This window comes from Drosophila ficusphila, unplaced genomic scaffold (assembly GCF_018152265.1).
Source record: "Drosophila ficusphila isolate 14025-0441.05 unplaced genomic scaffold, ASM1815226v1 contig_106, whole genome shotgun sequence".
NCBI classification, from domain to species: Eukaryota; Metazoa; Arthropoda; class Insecta; order Diptera; family Drosophilidae; genus Drosophila; species Drosophila ficusphila.
The window spans coordinates 4,696,684-4,715,662 of NW_025063993.1; the positions used below are offsets into that span (position 1 = coordinate 4,696,684).

General features: G+C 40.5%; 1 protein-coding gene across 1 annotated transcript in view; it reads left to right on the forward strand.

Annotated features, from left to right (window-relative positions):
- Window positions 1-2,420: 2,420 nt before the first annotated feature.
- LOC108099815 (ecdysone-induced protein 75B, isoforms C/D) overlaps window positions 2,421-18,979 on the forward strand; it is a 48,479-nt gene continuing 31,920 nt past the window's right edge. Inside the window, exons 1-2 of the mRNA XM_017203445.2 lie at window positions 2,421-3,499; window positions 9,797-9,885. Coding sequence (XP_017058934.1) covers window positions 2,800-3,499; window positions 9,797-9,885 — 789 coding nt within the window. The 5' untranslated portion in view covers window positions 2,421-2,799. The remainder of the gene's footprint in view (window positions 3,500-9,796; window positions 9,886-18,979) is intronic.

Here is an 18,979-nt window from a genome sequence, read left to right on the forward strand (position 1 = left end):
TGGATGGATGGATGGTTGGATGGATGGGGGAGAAAGCCAATGACATTTCCAAGGAGTTCACTCGCCCCATGATCGCGAGCAGTGATCGCGGCAAGATCATGACACGGCGAAACTCTTTGGAAATTGGCAGAAAAAATAAAGTTACAAGAAAGGCCCAAAGGCGGGGATAAGGTCTTTAAACAAGACCTGTATTTTCCCAAAACTTTAGATATACTTTTGGATTAAAATACTTCAATTGAATTTGTATACATTACAAAACCTTTTGTGAAAAAGAAGGCCTGGCTTAAATGAAGCCTCTATATTTTTAAAAGCAAATGTAATTTCAGTCAATTGGGAGGTCACGAAATACTGATAAGAAAATATCATACAATATGGTATGAGATGTACTATCATCCCGTACTTCACGGCGCTTTAATAATAACCTCTTGGGGACCATTAACATGAAATACCATCTCCACCGAATAACGATAATAATACATTTTTGGAGAGTTCACCCTGCTCATTGAACTTGACCCCCACTTGAACCCCGGGACGGGACGAGATCTCCTCGGAGGTTCCACTTTCGTTTTGTCTGCTCGTTTATATGTATCTCCAGACTCGAACTCTCGAATCCAGGGACTTGACTCTGGAGCTGCCTTCGACTGTTGTCATTATTGAAATTGCATTAATAAGGAAGTTCAATGTTTATTTTTGTTTGGGTCTGGCGACTGAAGGAAAATGTGTTTTTATTGTTATTATGCCGCTCGAGTTTCTGATTACGGAGTCCGGTGGACGATCAACGTCAGCAATCCGATGTGAAAGTGATCGAAGAGCACTGGGCTTAAGGTAATAAGAGATTTTATACAAGGATGACGGAGGTGGGTGGGAAACCCGAAAAGTAATATCCAGATTTGGGTTACGCAAATAGAACTTTATGTTTTCTGGGTGACTCAATTTCAAGAACGAGGTTTGTAACTTCTTTTTTGAGAACACTTAACTATGATAAATGAACCAATGCATCATGGTACCTTCCAGAATCTAGAAATGAGTGTATCTAAATTTTAAATAAATTAAAAAAAAATCGAGATACATTATTATCTAAGTATTTGAGTTTGTGAAACTAAAGATTAATTTAATATTGCTTCCTCCCCTATACTCAAATAATGTTAAAGACATTGTCAATTCCATTCAATAAACAGGAGTATTAACAGCTAATTTTCCCAAAACATTTTCCACATTTTCCATAAAAATACCCCCATAAAGACTGAGAAAATAGGAATATCTTTCTGTTTTTGTTTGGAGAATAACATGTCGTATTTTGAAAAGAAAAACAATACCCTCCCGCCTGCCTCGGAAAATGTGTTGAATTTTACCCCTCCGACAAATGTGCCGAAAACTTGGGAAATGGAAACAAGGAAAACTCAGTCAAAGATTATTTTTGGAACGCCTGATAGAGACGTCGGCTGTCTAGCCTTGAATGGGTCAAATGTGTGGGTGGTGGAATGGGCGGGTTATCGGGGTCTCCTAATTTAACCACACGTGGCCAAACGATCCAGGAAATAAATTTAGCATTGACCTAGGCGAAGTTTTTTCATGATTCAATGGGGTTTATTGCCTTTTGGCCGTGTAAATATTTGATTTACATGTTTTCCGCCCAGTGTCAACGACTGAGAGTCAACGATCCGATCCGATTCGATCCCGCGGCTCCGAACTTTTCATTATTGTGAGTGATATAATTTTTAATTGCATGTAATTTCATAAATTTTCACTCCGGCGAAGTTTTATTGAACTCCTTAAAGGGGGTGGGGGAGGTGTTGGAGAGAGAGAGAGAGTGGCTCTTTTTGGTTCTCTGGTCGAGCGACATGTGTTTCGCTCTCACAGCTGTTGTTAACCCTCGCTGCTGATACTGAGTTCATGCGGGATCCAGCTCGAAAATTGATATCGTGAATTGGTGGAAATGTGAGCCCAAGTAGTATTACACTTACGGACAACAGAATACAACATAGTACAACCCCTTGTTTTTGTCAAAGTAAAGTTGTTTATTATTAATCTCAAAGTTTATTTATCAGTTTATATTTCATTGAATTTGCTAACTCATTTGGTTGTTTAGTAAAAAACAACTTATATGTTCTAATCAAATATATTTATTAGTAGTGGACAAAGACAACGATCTATTGAATCGCTTAAAGCTGTAAGTTTCTTAGCAAGCAATTTTGTTTGTTTATCTTCCATAAACATTTTATGAACTAATTACGTGAAGTGCTTCTCGCATAAACGCGGTATCTCTGGGATCGCGCTGTCCTGCTCGCTCTCCCCCGGCGGCAACACATGTTTCAAGTGCGAGAGAGTGGGAAGCGGAGAGCGCTCTCTCTCACTCTCCACCGCCGCCGACGTCGACGTTCGCTCTCAGGGTCGGCTGGCCGAAAAAACTGAACAAGATCCGACGCGAATGTTGATTTTCCTTTCATTGACTAACAGCCACTCGCACCGCGCAGATCGTCGGCTCCACGCTCCACAGTCCGCTTCGTTTCGTTTCGTTTCGTCGATCCACCCGAGTCGCGAGTTTTTAGCAGTGTAGTGTGCCTTCCGTGAAAAGGATAACCCAAGAAGTGAATTACGTCAATGATTTTTAAAAGTGTTCTCGAAACATGACAACTTTGCCCTAGTAGGGTTTTAAAAGATACAAATCCGAATGCAAAGGATAAAAGTATCTCAACAAGTGCTTCAAAAACCAAAACTATGCTCAAGGCTGGAAATTTAAATTAAAAAATTTTATAATCAAGAAGTTCCCCTGAAAGTGCTGGTAAAACCCCAAACAAAATGTTAATGTCCGCGGACAGTTCAGATAGCGCCAAGACCTCAGTGATCTGCAGCACAGTGAGTGCTAATATGATAGCACCACCGGCCCCAGAACAGCCCAGCACCACTGCACCACCCATTTTGGGGGTGAGCGGTCGCTCCCACCTGGAAAACGCTCTGAAACTACCGCCAAACACGAGTGTATCGGCCTATTACCAGCACAACAGCAAACTGGGCATGGGCCAGAACTACGGTCCGGAATTTAGGAGCCTGGTAGCACCTGTCACAGATCTGGATACTGTGCCACCCACAGGTGTGACCATGGCGAGTTCTTCGAATTCTCCCAACTCCTCCATCAAGCTGCCCCACAGCAGTGTGATCTTTGTGAGCAAGTCGAGTGCCGTCAGCACCACCGACGGACCCACCGTGGTGGTGCAGCAACAGCAGCCTCCGCTGCCCCAGCACTTCGAGTCCTTGCCCCACCACCCACAGCAGCAGCACCAGCAGCAGCAACCACAACAGCAGCATCACCTTCAGCACCACCCACATCCGCACGCAATGTATCCGCACGGTTATCCGCAGGCCAATCTGCACCACCCGGGTGGTATTGTGGTTGTGCCAGCGGACTCGCGTCCCCAAACTCCCGAATACATCAAGTCCTACCCAGTTATGGATACAACTGTGGCCAGTTCGGTGAAGGGAGAACCAGAGCTCAACATAGGTGAGTTTTATGGGACATGAATACTGGAAGGAATAGAGAAATAATAAAGGATTAAGACAAAAATCATTCTAATATCAAAAGATTATCTATGAACGTTAAAGTATAAACTGGTTTCGAAGAGAACAAAATGTACACCCATAAAACACAGAATATTAATGCGGAGATTTAAAACAGAGTGTAAACTCCTGAGTATATAAAATCACCTCATAGAACTTTGCAACTATTGTCCATAATATAATTACTTATAACTTCAGTAGGGTCGTACCAAAAAAAAAAACGAACCAAAATATTCGTTAAAATTTTATCTTAATAAAAAATGTTCATTATATAAGCTCAAATGGCCAACATAGGTAAACAATTCTTATCCGAACGTCTTGTTGCTCTGCTCCAATAAAAGACCAAGACTAATAAGAAAACCGTATTGATCTCAGAATAAAAGCAATCTTATGCTTTGCTTCCGTTTTAACTAACTTGGGACCTTGAAAGCCAAAAGTATGCGAACCATAAAACGCCGGTATATGTATGCCAGAAATATTATATATTGGCAGTCTAAAAGAGAGAAAATCCGATCTCGTGTTTGCCGATCTGATTTGATTTCTGACCTTCCCCCGCCAATTAGCATTAGGCAGATTGGCCTGCCAAGGCGGAAATTTGCGAGGTGGCGCCCGATATAATTGTTGTGACGTCACTTGTACCGCAATCGTGTGACCATCATTATCAAAGCCATTATCATTATCAGTCCGATGATCGGCGTTTAGTCAGTGAATTCCAGTCATCAAGGTCGTTCCGCATCCGAAATCATTTTCTGTTTAAGCCGAGAGTTCAAGTAAGTTCAATTAACTTGAGCTCTCAACTCATTTCGGTTTTTCTCGTTTTATTTATTTATTTTTTGTTTCACCGAAAATATAACTGTACCAATGCCAGGCTTTTGTTTTATGACTAAAGGAAGTTAATGCACTGCATGAGCAACCGGTTCAAGTCCGCATTAAGACTTCAGATTGGATCCGGGCAATTGCAGTTCAAGCGATGAGTCAAGGTAGTTCTTCCTATGGAGGGTAACTGGTTGATAGTCGCCTTTATTTCTCGCATGGGGCAATCTGTGGGTTCCAATCAAAGTGGACGGGGCCACCTTGTGGCTTTGGGGTCTTGGGTTCTCAAGGTGTATTTAATAATAGGATAAGGAGGGATACTAATTGGGATAGGAGAATAAGATCAAGTTGGATAATAATTTTATGACAACAATTTTAGAAGCGTTTATCTCGATTTCCTAGGAATAAGGATCTATTAACTAATTAACATATAATATCCTCAAAACCATTTGTGTAAATATTATTTGTCGTTTTCATTTGTATTTTCTTGAGGTGGCTTGCCTCATAAAAGCTTTCACTGGTAATCTCTTACTGGTCTTGTGTTTTACTAGCAAAACCCTAATAAATTACCCTTAGTTTATGTTCTCCATATTCACGGCTTAAACCGAAATACCACTTCAATCAATCGCACTTTACACCTACCGCTTGACAGTCGAATCGAAAGTGAAAACCAAAATAATATTTATATGTGTCTCGATTATGTCTCCGATTTCATTGCCCCACCATTTCTCACCCACTCCCATTGCGATTCGTTGCCATTATTTGCTTTACATTGCTAAAGTGTGTGTTTTTCCCCAAGCCTCCGATATTTATTTATGCGTTTATGAGCTGGCATTGCATTTCACTAAGTGAAAAACTGGGCGAAGGAGATGGGGGGCGATGACAAAGTCGGTTTCCAAGTTCATTGCTACTTCAGTTGATCGCGGACCGGCGGATTTCTTTTCGCATTCGCAAATGAATTTCTTGCTGTTTTGGTTTCGGCCGGGTCGATGTGCATCCGTTTGCCAAGTTTCGCATTTCAATTGCTGCCAAACGAAAGTGAAAAGCCAACTGCAGCTTGACTTGGCCAAAGCCAAAGAGTCAGAGCCAAATTCACTTTTCACCAAGGCGACTGCGCATGCGCGGCCAATTTACGGGCAAAAAACAAACCGGGTCTAAGCCTCTTTGACATTTTTACATAGCAACGGGTTAATGACTCCTCCAGGTGAGCAGTACCAATACCTCCTCCAACCTCCCACCCCCCGTTAAATGTCGGTGAAAGTCAAGCTGCAACGCTACAATTGTCCAAAAGAAAAGTTCGCCTTGCCATTGCTCTCCGCAATTTATTTGTCTTTTGCTTTATTTTATTTCATTTTCTTTCTTCGCTTTTCGCAGGCGCTTTTCGATTTTCGTAGGCGGGCTCTTAAACTTTTGCTCACTTGGAAAGTTAACTCTATTCGATTTTATTTTATTTTCATTTTATTTGATTTTCGTCCGATCGTGTTTATTTTTATTGGCACAATTATTTGTGCATTTTAGAAATTTATTAGGCGGCCAAAGACCTGAAAGTGAAAACCATCGACATCGACAAATCGAAAGTAACATTTTTGTGTTTCCCATTGCAATTTTGGGCAAACTTTTGTTTGGGCATTTTTACTTTTGTGGACTTTTACTTTTGGCTAATTGGTTGAGCTGGGAATATTTTTTGACGCTTCAATTGGGGTGAATGTCAACATGGTTTTGTGCGTTTAACACAAAACATCTAAGCAAACACTAAATTAAGTTAAAAATGCATTGTTTGTTTGTCTTCATACAGCAAGTGAAAAATGTTTTATTTTAAAGCATGGCACATGTGCATTTAACGACAAAAAGTAAATGTTCCCACGCTTCGATCAATAACCCCCCAAAAGTTCAATAAATTAATGAATGCCCCAAAAGTGCAAGGAACCAGAAAACAAAACAAACCCGAAGATCAATGCACTCAGTCCCCTTTCCGAAACAGTATAATAAACGTTCTGTTTTAATAAGAGGTCATTAATTTCCACGCCAGCCAAAATACATCCCATTGCATAATCGAAATTTAGGCGGTAGTTGCTAATTCAATGAACTCCGAGCGAAGGTGACTGGAAACGCGCCCACTTTACAAGGTGTCTCCGTAATTTCGAGCTGACCTCAGTTGCGTTTCTTGAACTTGACGAAAATGTTAAATAAAATATTTTTATTCTTGACTTGATTAAACGATACATTGAACTGGCGCTAAAAAAATCAACTGAAAAACCTGTCCGAACATTTCCGCATTGAATTTTGTAGGCAGAGCGAGAACGTTTCTCTCCCCCTCTCTTTCTCTCCCGCACGCGCAAAACTTTTATTGATCGAGCGGGAAAGAGAGAGAGCAGCAAAAATTTCAATGTCAAATTTTAATTTAGTAGTCTTTTTTTTTTGACTCACACAGAACATTGCCAATATGGCAATAGCTCCCTCTCCCTCTTCGGCGATCCTCGCGCTCGCTCCCTCTCGTGTTAATAAATATTTTGAGTAGTCGAAATTTGATTGTGTGTGTTCTTGTTTCTGGGGTGTGTTTGTGAGGGGAGCTGCTATTTGTTTGGTTTATTTCTAGTATTTCTGATAGTGCCCGTTCCACCTCTTCGCAAACACCCCCAAAGCCCCCGCCCCTTCCCGCATCGGTGTGCGTGTGAAGTGAATGAAACTTTCAAGGTCGCCGCTGCGTGCATGTGTGTGAGCAGTGCGTATTAGATAATTCCCATAGATTTGGCTGGCAGATTATTCGCGCTGCTCGAAATTCACAGACTTAGTGGGAAAACAACATTTAAAACACATTTAGAACGGGAGACCTATTGAAATTAGGACTAGAGTTTTGATTCTGGACAACTTTTTGTGACGTAATTTACAAATCAAGTAAAAATATTTATATAAATTATGGCGTACAAAAAATATGGAACTTCCCCAAATTTTTAGAAAATTTTATTTTGTTAGATTCATATGAAGTTATCAGAACAAGACACAAAATAAAATCATATGATGCAGTACAAAATTCCCATTTCATTTGAATTCCCAGAAACAAAAACATTTTTGTACATTGGCCACTCACTTTTAAAAGATTATTTTCAATCAGCCTGATTCACGGCCTAGCTAACTAATCTCTAGGCAATAGCTTTTGAGTTCCATAGACCCAGTGAATTTCAAGATACATCGCAAAAGCAGCCAAAACACAAAACTATAAACTTTCCGCGTTTGAGAACTTCCCAAGTCCCTTCCTCAAATGGGTTATTATTACATCGAAAAAAACAAATTTTTATTTATCAGCCCATTACACGTGTCTCCGATTAGCAAATGCGAACACCTCACTCCAAGTTCCCAAGGCGATGAGACAGCGATAGAGGAAGAGAACGAGATGGCCAGAGGGGCGGGGAAAGAGAGGGAGATAGGGAGGGGGAGGGAGGCAGACAGAGGGGCTTCTCCACTGACCTTGCCGCCTTTGTTTATAGAACACAATTTGGTAATCCATGAGCGAATCTATTACAAAAGCAAGTTCTTGCCAAAAAAAAACCTATATTTATATAAATCACATCGGCAATGACGTAATCCAAACGATTCCGAATAAGTTTCCGAATTAGGAAAGAAAGAGAGACAGAACGTGGCATTCTTTTTTATCTCAACGCCCCCAACGAAATATTTTTAAATGTGTGCCACGAAATTCCCCGAAAACAAATACAAAATAAACAAAAAAAAAACTCACAAAGGAAGCCCGAACAGCAACCATAATATTTTATTAAATAAAGACAACTTGTGAAAATTCTGTTCTTTTTTTTCAAGTTCAAATAAACTGCCAGCTGTGATTGTTTTCGTTTTTTAGCTTTCTTCTCCGATAAGCACTTCAATTACGGTGCTAGTCTAGCATACAGTATCTGTATCTATAAGGAAGGGAGTCGCTTATGAATGTGATGTTTTTGTGTTTTACTTCCTAGTTGTGAGTTTGCCATGTGATCAATTATCTTGAGGAAGATCACTATGCGATACTATTCAGATGCTAGCAAGATTGTTACTTGTGTATATTTATTACTATTCTTTTTAAAAGATAAGACTAACAAAATATACTACTCCTTTTACTTTCTTACGCACTATTAAGTATTTACTATTTAGTAAGACTTACCAACTTTAAGTTCCTTACCTCAAGCATCAAGTTGATTTATTTAAAATCTTTAAAAGTAGTTCACCCCTCAACACATTGGGTAGACCACTTATGTATCTGCATAGAGCAAGTATCATTAAGTCTGGCAACTTGAAGCGAATTCAGTCAGTGGCGTGCGAGGGATCAGTTGAAGACCCCGTTTTCCCCTTTTCCTCTTTGCGGCCTGCTTCGTTGTTTTGTTGTCCGATGCAAAAGTGCAACGATCTGCAGTGCGAAATGTCAGTGAACTTGTCGGCATTGCAACAATACACTTATGTGTAGTAGATGCTGGTTGTGTGTGCGAGTGTGGCACAGAAATAGCAAAAGGCAGATACAGATACAAGTTGCTCATGATCGCGACGATCGTGATGATGATGATGGCCATGGCAGCGTGAAGATCATGAACATTGTTTGCCGTTTACAATTGTTTACAAAGCGTGGCGAGTCTGCTTGTACAGAGAAAAAGAGGAAGTGCAGAGAGGGAGAGAGGCAGAGATAAAAAGCGAGAGAGAAATAGGGCTAGAAGATCTTCTCGCGCTGGGAGAAAGACTTTCTTGGGAGCTGCCTCAACATGAAGAAAGAACCAAAACAGAACCTGCTCCAAGAAAGTCTTTCGCTCAGCCACGAGAACCTGTTTCCGCCCAAAAGAAAGTCTTTCTCTTCCGCTCCTTCTTCTTGTGCTCTCTCTTGTTTACTTTCTTCTGGGTTGGTAGCACTTTTTTTCTTGTTTACCTGGCGTGCCGGTGAAAGTTACGTAACATTTCTTCGGCCAAGAACGAGCTCAAGTTCAGCAACAAGTTTTTGTTGTCTCGCCCATTTCGCTTTGCTGCTTTCTTCGTATTTGGCATTGGCATTGCGCTGCTTTTATTTGAAGAAAGTATTACGTCCCCGTCGAGGGGACTTTCTTTCGATTTGTTATGGTGTTTGGTGATGAAATTGAAGTGATAATGAAAGTGGTTGACTGAACAAATATAGATCATGGATTTGATGGGTACCTTGTAACCTAACTTTAAACGGTTACTTGTTCTTAATTACATAAATTAATTTATAAATAAATAATAAATATATGTAGTATGTATTTTCAATAAGTTACTAAGCTGTTAAACAAAATATTTTCTACGATTGTCCATTTAGGTTTTGCTTCAAATAAAATGCATTCTATCAAAAAGAGGTTACCCCTTTTAACCCTCAACTTTTACTAATATCCTTTATTGATAAATTCAGGATTTTAATCAGCGAATTCCCATCTTTTATTTGCAGAATTCGATGGCACCACGGTGCTGTGTCGCGTTTGCGGGGACAAGGCCTCCGGTTTCCACTACGGCGTGCATTCCTGCGAGGGTTGCAAGGTAAGTTCTCGCACCGCATATCCATCCTTTCTGGAGCTCAGGGGCAGAGGGGTTGTCGATGCCGCGCGGGGGTGGCAATGCGAAAGTGTGCTCGCCACGTGCAACTTGATGCCCAACCACCAACTTTGGGTCTGACATTGAACTCGGTTGACCTCCTTGGCAGGGATAAAAGGGATCGGGACTTACTTGAACGGGGTTGTTTTTCTGGCAACAGCAACAGGAGCTTGCCCTTCGCAAAAACCTGCGACGTCGTCTGGCGAATTGTCCTTGCATTAAATTGCGTCGCAATAAAATAAATCAAAATGTACAACAACACAATCCTGGGGTAATACAAATGAGACACAAAAAATTGAAAACAAAATAAAGCAACCACCAAACCAGAACGAAACCTTCAGCGCTGCCTTTGTGGATGATTCCTTCATCCTGCACTGGAAAATCAAATTAGGGATTAGCACAATACGATGGTGATTGCATTTGTGGGTTCGTACACTTTGTTCGCTTTTCTTTTAAGACTTTTATGTTGTTCTACTACCAATTAAAACATGATTAGATTCTGAGGGTGGGGTGATCATAAAAAAGTTTTTTAAAATCCTGCTGAAATGGTTAACTATGGTTCTGAGTTTATTTGTATTATTTTGTTCAGTGCATTTCTTGGGCTCCTGCTGCTTTTAAAGCCTCTGTTGCCGCCCTTTGTCGTCTGTGACATTGAAAACGCCGGCAAGTTCATTCGCCCAGCGAGCTGAGCCTCTGGACAGAGTCCAGTGATCGCTCCAGTGATTGTTCCCTTTTCCAGGGATGAGTGTCTCGCATCGGGGAACCTCAATCAGCTAGAGCTTTTCCCGGGGATCGTGAGTGGATCGTGTCACGCGATCACCGCCATATCCACTCTGCACAACCTTGGCAAAGTAGTTTGCCCTATTCCCTTATATTCGCCGGCTCTCGGGGCTCGGAAAGCGAGTCGGGTTTAATGTCTCAATGACGTCCTTGAATTGGGTTAACAGCCAGTCGAGGTTCGTTCCCGTTCCCGTTCTCGTTCTCGCTCCCTCCTCGCATCTGCCGTCCCTTTCTTTTCGTCTGGCCCTCGGCGGTCCTTGTATTTGTTTTTGCATTTAAACCGTCTGCGCGTCTGAAATTTCAAACGTTGCGAAAATATAAACACAGTATGCGTTCCCAAATTGAAATTTTTAGGAGTTGGAGTAAGGATTGTTAAAAGTCAGGGCATAAAGCCAACATTGAATAAAAACACTGTTTAACCTAATTTACAGGAAAATAATGTTGGTTTTTAGCTAACTGTTGCTTAGGTGGCTAATACAAAGTGTTTTTTTTTCGAAAACTCCTTGACAATTTTATAAGACAAAGGAATTTTGCCAAATACCACTGTTTTGTCCACGAGAAACTCGAATTGATCTGCAGAGGAAGAAGCAGAAGTTCATTGACTTTGGACCAGTTTTTTTTTCGGCTTTTCTGGTTTCTTGGAACCTCTTTTGTTGTGTGCTAATTTATATGTTTATTATGTGAATATAAATATATGTTTAACTGAATAGGTAGGCCTACAAACTTGTGTTTCCTTCGCGCTTTTTTGAAGTTCAAGGTTAGGCCAAAGCTGCCGTCTCCCTTCCCCTTCCCGCACGCAGTATTTCCGTCCCTCTCCCACTCCCTTTGTAAAATCGAGTTTCGCAGATTGCTCATACGCCGCGTGGAGCGTTGGCTCGTTTTTGGCTGATATTTCCGCCCTGGCCATTTGCGGCTGCGATTTCTGTCGGCCTGCCTACCTGATCCGCTCGGCGGACCTTCGGCTTGTCTATTGACCTCTATTCGGAGACCAGAGACAGATTCTTATGCTTTATGTTGCTTTTTGTTTTAGATCTTTTCTGCGTCTTGGCTTGACGAATGACTTCATTCGCTGCCAACTGACTCATTTCGACACTTGGCAACCGAAGCTCTATTCGAAACTTGTTTGTTCTCAGTCGTGTTTTAAATGTAGTTTTCTAGCCGCTTAAGGGTTCTTCGCTGATTAATTATCGCGGAAAAGGTTTGACAACAAACATGTTCGGTATTTATAGAACGTTTGAGCCTACAATTTTGGTTACTTCAAGGTGAAAGCTTTAAAGGCGGTAAAACACATGTTCCTAGGATATATTTCTACTGTTGGTAATTATTTACCATTTTAATATACTTAAAGATAGAAATTCTATAAATTATAAATGAATGCTTTAAACGCCTTTAATAAAACATTTTCTTAATGTACATCAAAGGTACCCAAACAAAAAGACTTATCGTTTCACGAGATATGTTTTGTGGAAATACAAATACAATTAATTAAGACAGTGGTGAGAAGTATTTCTTCCTCCACACAATTACCAGAAACTGTTATCCATGAGTCACATCTATTTCCCCACTCCATTATCCTTAACCCAAACTAGTCGCTGCCTTCACACATTTGTTGCCTGCTGCCTTAATGACCCAATTCCCGATTTCGTAACTAAAAAAATTGTTGAGGGCAGGTGATATTATTTGTGTTTTTTTTTCGAGGGACCACGGCGAAGGAGCGTGGAAAGCGGAGACGCAGAGAAATAGTCAAATAGATGTTAATTTTCAATAAAGTCCCGGGGGACCACTCGTTGTGGCCAGCTTTCTTCAATTCTGATTCTGGGGCTATTATCTAACGCGTTTGTTATTCTTTTCACATTTTTTAGCATATTTATTTATTTACGCATGAGTGTGCATACATTTGTGTTGTTTCTTTCTTTTCGCTGCCGCTTGCTGTGCCTCTTTTTTTTTCTCTTTTCCATTTCGCTTCGGCAGTTGTTGTTTATGCTTCGTGTAGTTTTTCGTGCGAGTATCTGTGTGAGTCGCGCTGCAGTTGTGTGCGTGCAGCAAATGTGAATGAACTCGTTCAATGTCAAAGCAGAAACAGAAGCAGCGTACGCAGCGCAGGCCATAAGAAAGCAGCGGAGGGAGAGGCGGAAAAGAGAGCACGGCTCTCTCTCATGCTCTCTTTTCTGCAGGGGAAAAGTACATAGGAATAATGTTTGTATGTTGAAAACAACCAAATATTTTACTTCGTCTGCAAACAACAAATAAAAACAGACTAAGCAAACATTTTGTATAATTCTTTATTTTGCTTGTCTGCCTTCCCCTCCCCCTCTTCTTTCAGTGTAATCACAGAGATAGACTGTTATTTTTCATAGACCCTAACCTGCACCAATTTTAGAGCACGCATCAGATAATGATTGTAATTTGAACAAACACCAAGTGCACTTGATAATCTCAGAGAAAAGAAAGCAAAGAGAGACAGTAGAAAACCAAACTCCCAAAATAAACAGAAAAATTAATTTGGGGCTGGATTTATCAGCAGGCAAATACTGTTCACCCATACTTGCACCATTCCCAAGATTTTTATCGTGCGAGACCTCAATTCTCATTCTGCTTTCGGGGTTTTCCACTTGCCTGCACTTCGAATTGGAAAATCAAAGGGAACGGCCAGGGAAAACAGAAGAGAACCCCAATGAGAGCACCGAATCCGAATGTTGGGCTAGGACACACACTCTCTCTCCCTCTCTCTCTTACACAGAGACGCAAAGGTTAATGCTCTGAAATGCACTTGAACGACTGACTGCAGTCGCCGTCGACGTCGACGTCGGCAGAGGGTGGGAAGTGTGGAAGAGAGAGGTGTGGCATCCAGAGCGAAAAGTGCATAAAAAAGGGACACAAATTTTGTATTTGGAAAGTATCTTTGAACTACAAAAGCAAAAATATTAAACTACTGAACAAAAAAATTGTTTTGCAAAAATCTTATAGGAGTAATAAAATAAGTGCGGTACTTTGTTTTTTGAATCTGTAAGAATCAGCGTAACAATAATGATAAATTTTATAAAAAAAAATTTTAAAATTGCACGAGAATTGCGCTTTAAGGCAAATCATCTATACAAAGAATAGAAAAAAAGGATTTCTTAAGACAAACAAATAAATAACAAAAAGGGTCGAAAACAATAGATGCAATGTAAATAAAAAGGTTTTTTATTGTTAAAATATAGCAAGAAAACACTATATTTTTTTTTAAATTGATGTAGAATTTGTTATTTCATAGGAACCATAAAACATATACATATAAGTTGTACTTCAATTTCGCATATTTCATGTGCATTTTTATTTGTTATTGCAGCCCCAAGCATTTTCTACATATGTATACACATGCTCTTTAGCGCCACCTTGCGGTGGGTGTCCACGCTGCGATCGAGCAGTGTGCTTTTTTTACAAGCACAAAAGTATGCAACGAACATTTTAGATTGCTAGACCCTGTAGCAGTGAGCTTTTGAAAGCTACTAAATGAAATAGTAAAAACAAAAAAAGACGAATAAACAAATAAAAAAATAAGATAAAGATATGTATTGAACATAAAAAAATATATTATTATTAAGTAGAATTTTACTATTACTATCACTATTTATTCCACTTTTTGCAAAATTGTGTGTGTTACTCATTAATAGGTAAAATCAAAACAAAATATGTAATAAACACAAAGCAAAATGTATAAGAATATAGAAAAGTTACTATGAGATACAAAGAATTTATCTAAGCTTTTTACAGCTTTCTCAATATATTTAGACTTTGCAAAATGCAATTTATTAAACGTAACATATTGTGGACCTTAAAAGTTATGCAATCCACCGAAATGAGATTCCAAGAACACAGAAGCACATTTAAAACAGACACCAAAGTGCCAAAGACTAATTACTCTCATAGTTAAATTGCTTTCTGCTCAGCCAAGGCCAAATCGAATTCGTTTATTTGTTCCAGCGAATGAGTAATTAGTGCCGAAAGCAGAAGCAAATGGCGAGCAAATTAATGCCACCGCCACGCCCACAAAGGCGGCCTTTGCTTTTTGGCCTTATCTTATGGCAAAGAGAACGTGCAACTGCAACAGCTGCAACTGCTGCTGCCACTGCTGCAACTACTGCAAATGCAACTGCAACCGAAACTCTACTACGAACGGTGGCAAATGCAATTTTTTACCCTCTGGCTTTACGAGCGATAGTAAAATTTCCAACGAATGTGTGTGTGTGTTTGGTTGAGTGGCTGAGCAAACAGATATAGTATATATGTATATATGTATATATATATATATCCATACCTGAACCACCCCCGAAGCTGAGGGACAGCAGCCACTTTTGCTGACCCAGTTAAAAGTCATTCGCCTCGACTCTCGGGCCACGTGCCTCTTTTTTCCCCCGCTTTTCCCCCTCCCGCAAGCTCGGAAAAGTCTTTGCTTTCATTCGAGGTTACTTACCCCTTTTTAGGGGGTGGTGTTTGGCCCGTGGCTTAGCTTGTTTCACTTTTCCGCAGCTGCTGCTTCTGTCGCTGCTGATGGGCCAAAAAATGGTGTTTGTTTAGACTGCTGTTTGTGGAGCCAAAAGGGGGGCACATTTGGCAGGGGGTGGTGTTCGAGAAGGGTTCAAGGGTTGTCTCGTCCTAAGACTAATTGAAAAGCTGAAATATTAGGAAGAAGCTATATTGAAAAGGGAGAGCAGGGGATATTCAAATTTATGCCATCGAATTAAACTTTTCATCTTCGGCTTAATAAATAATGTGATGTTCTCTTGACTTTTGCGGTTTTCCCCTCAGGAATTCATTAAAGTATCTATCCCAAGAAAAGTTAGAATTCAAAAGGCTTTTTGGAATTTTTTCAATAAATATTTACTAGCTTTGATTTTTGGGGAAATTTATTTAATGCTTAAGGAACTTAATACGTAAATTAAGTAACAAATCATTCTAATGAGTTTTGTTCAAGCTAAATAAAAAACTAAATTAAAATGTTTTTGATTATTTATTTTTCCTTGTACTAAATTGTATAGATTATGTAACGCTTTAGCTTGGATTGCTGGCAAATAAATAATATGGCCCTGTTATGCAATCTCTTTCTTTTTTCCCATCCGATGTCACATTTCGCGAGTCTTTTTGTTTGCATTTTCTCAGTCCGCTCAACATGTTGCACTCGCTGTTGCTTTCTCTTTCTCCGCCGCAATCTAGCTGGAAATTTCCCAGTTTGCTGGCAACATTCTAGAACACTCACACACACAGACACACATACACACACAGATCATCACAGAAAGACAGAACGTCAACGAACTTGCAACAAACGCAACGAGTTTTTCCAACGCTTTGCTTTATTTTTTGCTTGCTGTTTGAGCAATGAAAGTACCGCAACTCGCAGAAAGAGAGAGACAGACAGAGAGAGAGAGAGAAAGAAAGAGGAGAAGGGGGTGAAAATAGTTGCAACAAAGTGCATTGACTCTGCTTTCTTTGCGAAGCCAAAACGTTGACGTCAGTCATTGCGGGTTGAATGCACTTTTCCGCTGGCGAGGAAAAACACGATGCAGCCGAGACACGAACCCCGCCGGATCACATGTTGCAAGTTGCCGCTGGATGTTGCCACTGCAACACGGCAGAACGGCAGAACGGCTAGCTAAACGAGTGAGCGAGTTCAATGCGCCGATGTTTGGCGGCTGCACCTTGGCTATAATTGTCTTATGTCATAAGTCAAAAAACCGTCTGACATTTTGCCGTTGACAGTTTTATGTTGTTTCTGTTGCTGGTTGCTGTTGTTGCTGGTTGTTGTTGTTGTTGCTGCTGGTTTCTGCCTGCTCCGCTTTCGCCTTGACTTGGCCAATAATTAAGAGCGAATTATTTATGTGGCCTGTGTGCTGCGGGGCGTGCCATCTTGGCCAGGATTTAGTCGGCGAGGCGTGGGAATGGCTCACGATTCGTTAATTGCCTGCCAAGGGAATCGTTCTTTACTCATTTTTCTTTTTTCAGCAATTAACCAAAGGGAGCTTTGTCGCAACGAGTTAATTTGCTTGTTTAATTGAACTTTTAACTCGTACAATGCGGCTCAAAATGATTGGTATTTAAGTTTAGGGTTGGTCCTAATAAGGTTTAACATTTCGTATGACTTTTTACTTGCATTTGCAACATATTTAATGACTTTTATGGGAATTTAAAAAAGATATGAGATTATTACACAATAGGTTTGGAATTTAATTGATTAAATGAAATGAATAATCCTCAAATAACTTAAGTGTGCAGATACCATATTAGTACACTTATCATGTTTTTATAATTGAAATAAATGAACCCCTTTCAATTTACCCTTTTCAAACTTTGATTAGATTTTAAGTCAGGTTATTCCTTTCCCCTTAAAATTATTTTTACCAAAAAAAAAAAACCCAAATAAAGTACAAAGTGGTTCCGCATTTTTACTAACTTATTTATCTCTTTTTGTTGCAGGTAAGCTTTTGATTTTGATTTCGATTCGTCCCGCTCAATCTGGGAAATCCACGAGGCAATTTCGATTGTGAGTACCGCCTCGAGCAAGCCTTCAATTATCCCTAAAACAAAGTGGTAGCCCTTCCTCGCCAACTAATTGATTAATGTTGTGGCAGGGCGCATTTCGAGGCGCGATAAGCAACACGAAGAGCATGCCCCACAGCTGGAAAGCCGCAAAGCCAACCTCAACTCGAGTCGAGTCGAGTCGAGCAATCCAATCCAATTCAATCCGAGTAACAATGCAAGTTTGAGTTTGCTGGCCACGCGAGGCGAATGGGGAATGAAGTTTGGTAGTCAAAAAAAAAACGAGAAGCACAAAGAAAAACCTTGCAACTGACCGGCAGGCGTTTAGCTTTAACTGATTTCCCCGCCCCTTTCCCCTCCCTCTCCTTTCCCTCGTTCTGTTTTCCTTCTCTTTTTTCACGCTGCTGCCGCTTGTTCACTAACCTCGCACAAGCGGCCAAACGTTGCGGCCCAGCTCGTAATCGTAATCCTTCTGGCTACCTAACGGTTACTCGCCGCGGTCAAAGACCGCTCCAACTGCCTCCCAGTAGCGCAGCTGCTGCCCTGGCTGCCCCCTCCCCTTTCCCCCCTCTTCACTGCCCCTTTCCACTCCCCATTTCGGCCAGGTTTTGATAGCAATGGTCATGCCACGCACGTTTCGCTGTAAGTTGCCAGTTGCCAGTTGCCAGGCAGCAAAAGGCCCACGGACAGACCGCAAAATTGCAGCAGGAGGGGGAAGGGGGGAGATTGAAGTGGGGGAATCGGTTGGGGAGCAGGAGGGTGGATCGAGAAGTTACTATGTTGTCAACAGTGCTTGCCTTTGTTGGGAAGTTTCCAGGGAAAACCTACTTTGATATGAGCAAAGTATCCAGTTTGAAGAGGAAAACAAACAGAATGTTTAGAACATTCTAAATAAATAAATAAAAAATATGGTATAAATGTATAATTTGTAGAAATACTAGGACATTCAGTTAAAAAGATATATAACGTGCAGAAATATTAGGATATCCAATTCATAATTCTTTTCTTTTGAATTTCTTATTTTCTTGATTGTTGAAGCATTTGCATTTCAAGAGATCATTTTATCATTTTCCATATTTTCTGTGTACCCTTTCCCAAACAAATATTTGATTTAATGACCCACAAAAACATTCAAAAAGTATTTAAAAAATTCTCTAGCTTGTATTCTTTGTATAAGGTTTTAATGTTTTTTAGACAGACATTTATTTTCCTTGACTTCCCTGATCTTTCAATTTTCTGCATACAATTTAAATGCTTTACCTCTCCAAACAATTATTTGATTTATGAACCCATTAAACAGGCTAGACAATTCCTGTGTATAATATATTGAACATCTCCTTTGATTTACGATCGGTTTGAACAACCCAACATGGATTTTATTGCACCCCACCACCGTCGATTATAATCCTTCCTATTTTCCAACTGAAAACTCTTCACTCCAACCCAGTGAAAATTGTGCGTAAAGTGCGTGACTAAGCCTATCTTCCATTCCCCTTTCCCCGCATTTCCTTTGGGGAAAAGGCAGAGGGGGAGGGGGAGGGGGAGCTGCGGCTAAAACGCTCTCAGGCGTTAAACAACGTTTTGTTTTGGCCACAAATCTCAGACACTCCATGTAGACTGCCGCATGTTGCATGATAATTATGCAACCCGGCAGTGCTGCAGGCCAAAAAAAAAACATCAGCAACGGGTCTGCATGGCAGCCCCACCCCCTTGAAAACCCCCTTTTCCCCTGCTTCACCTCCAC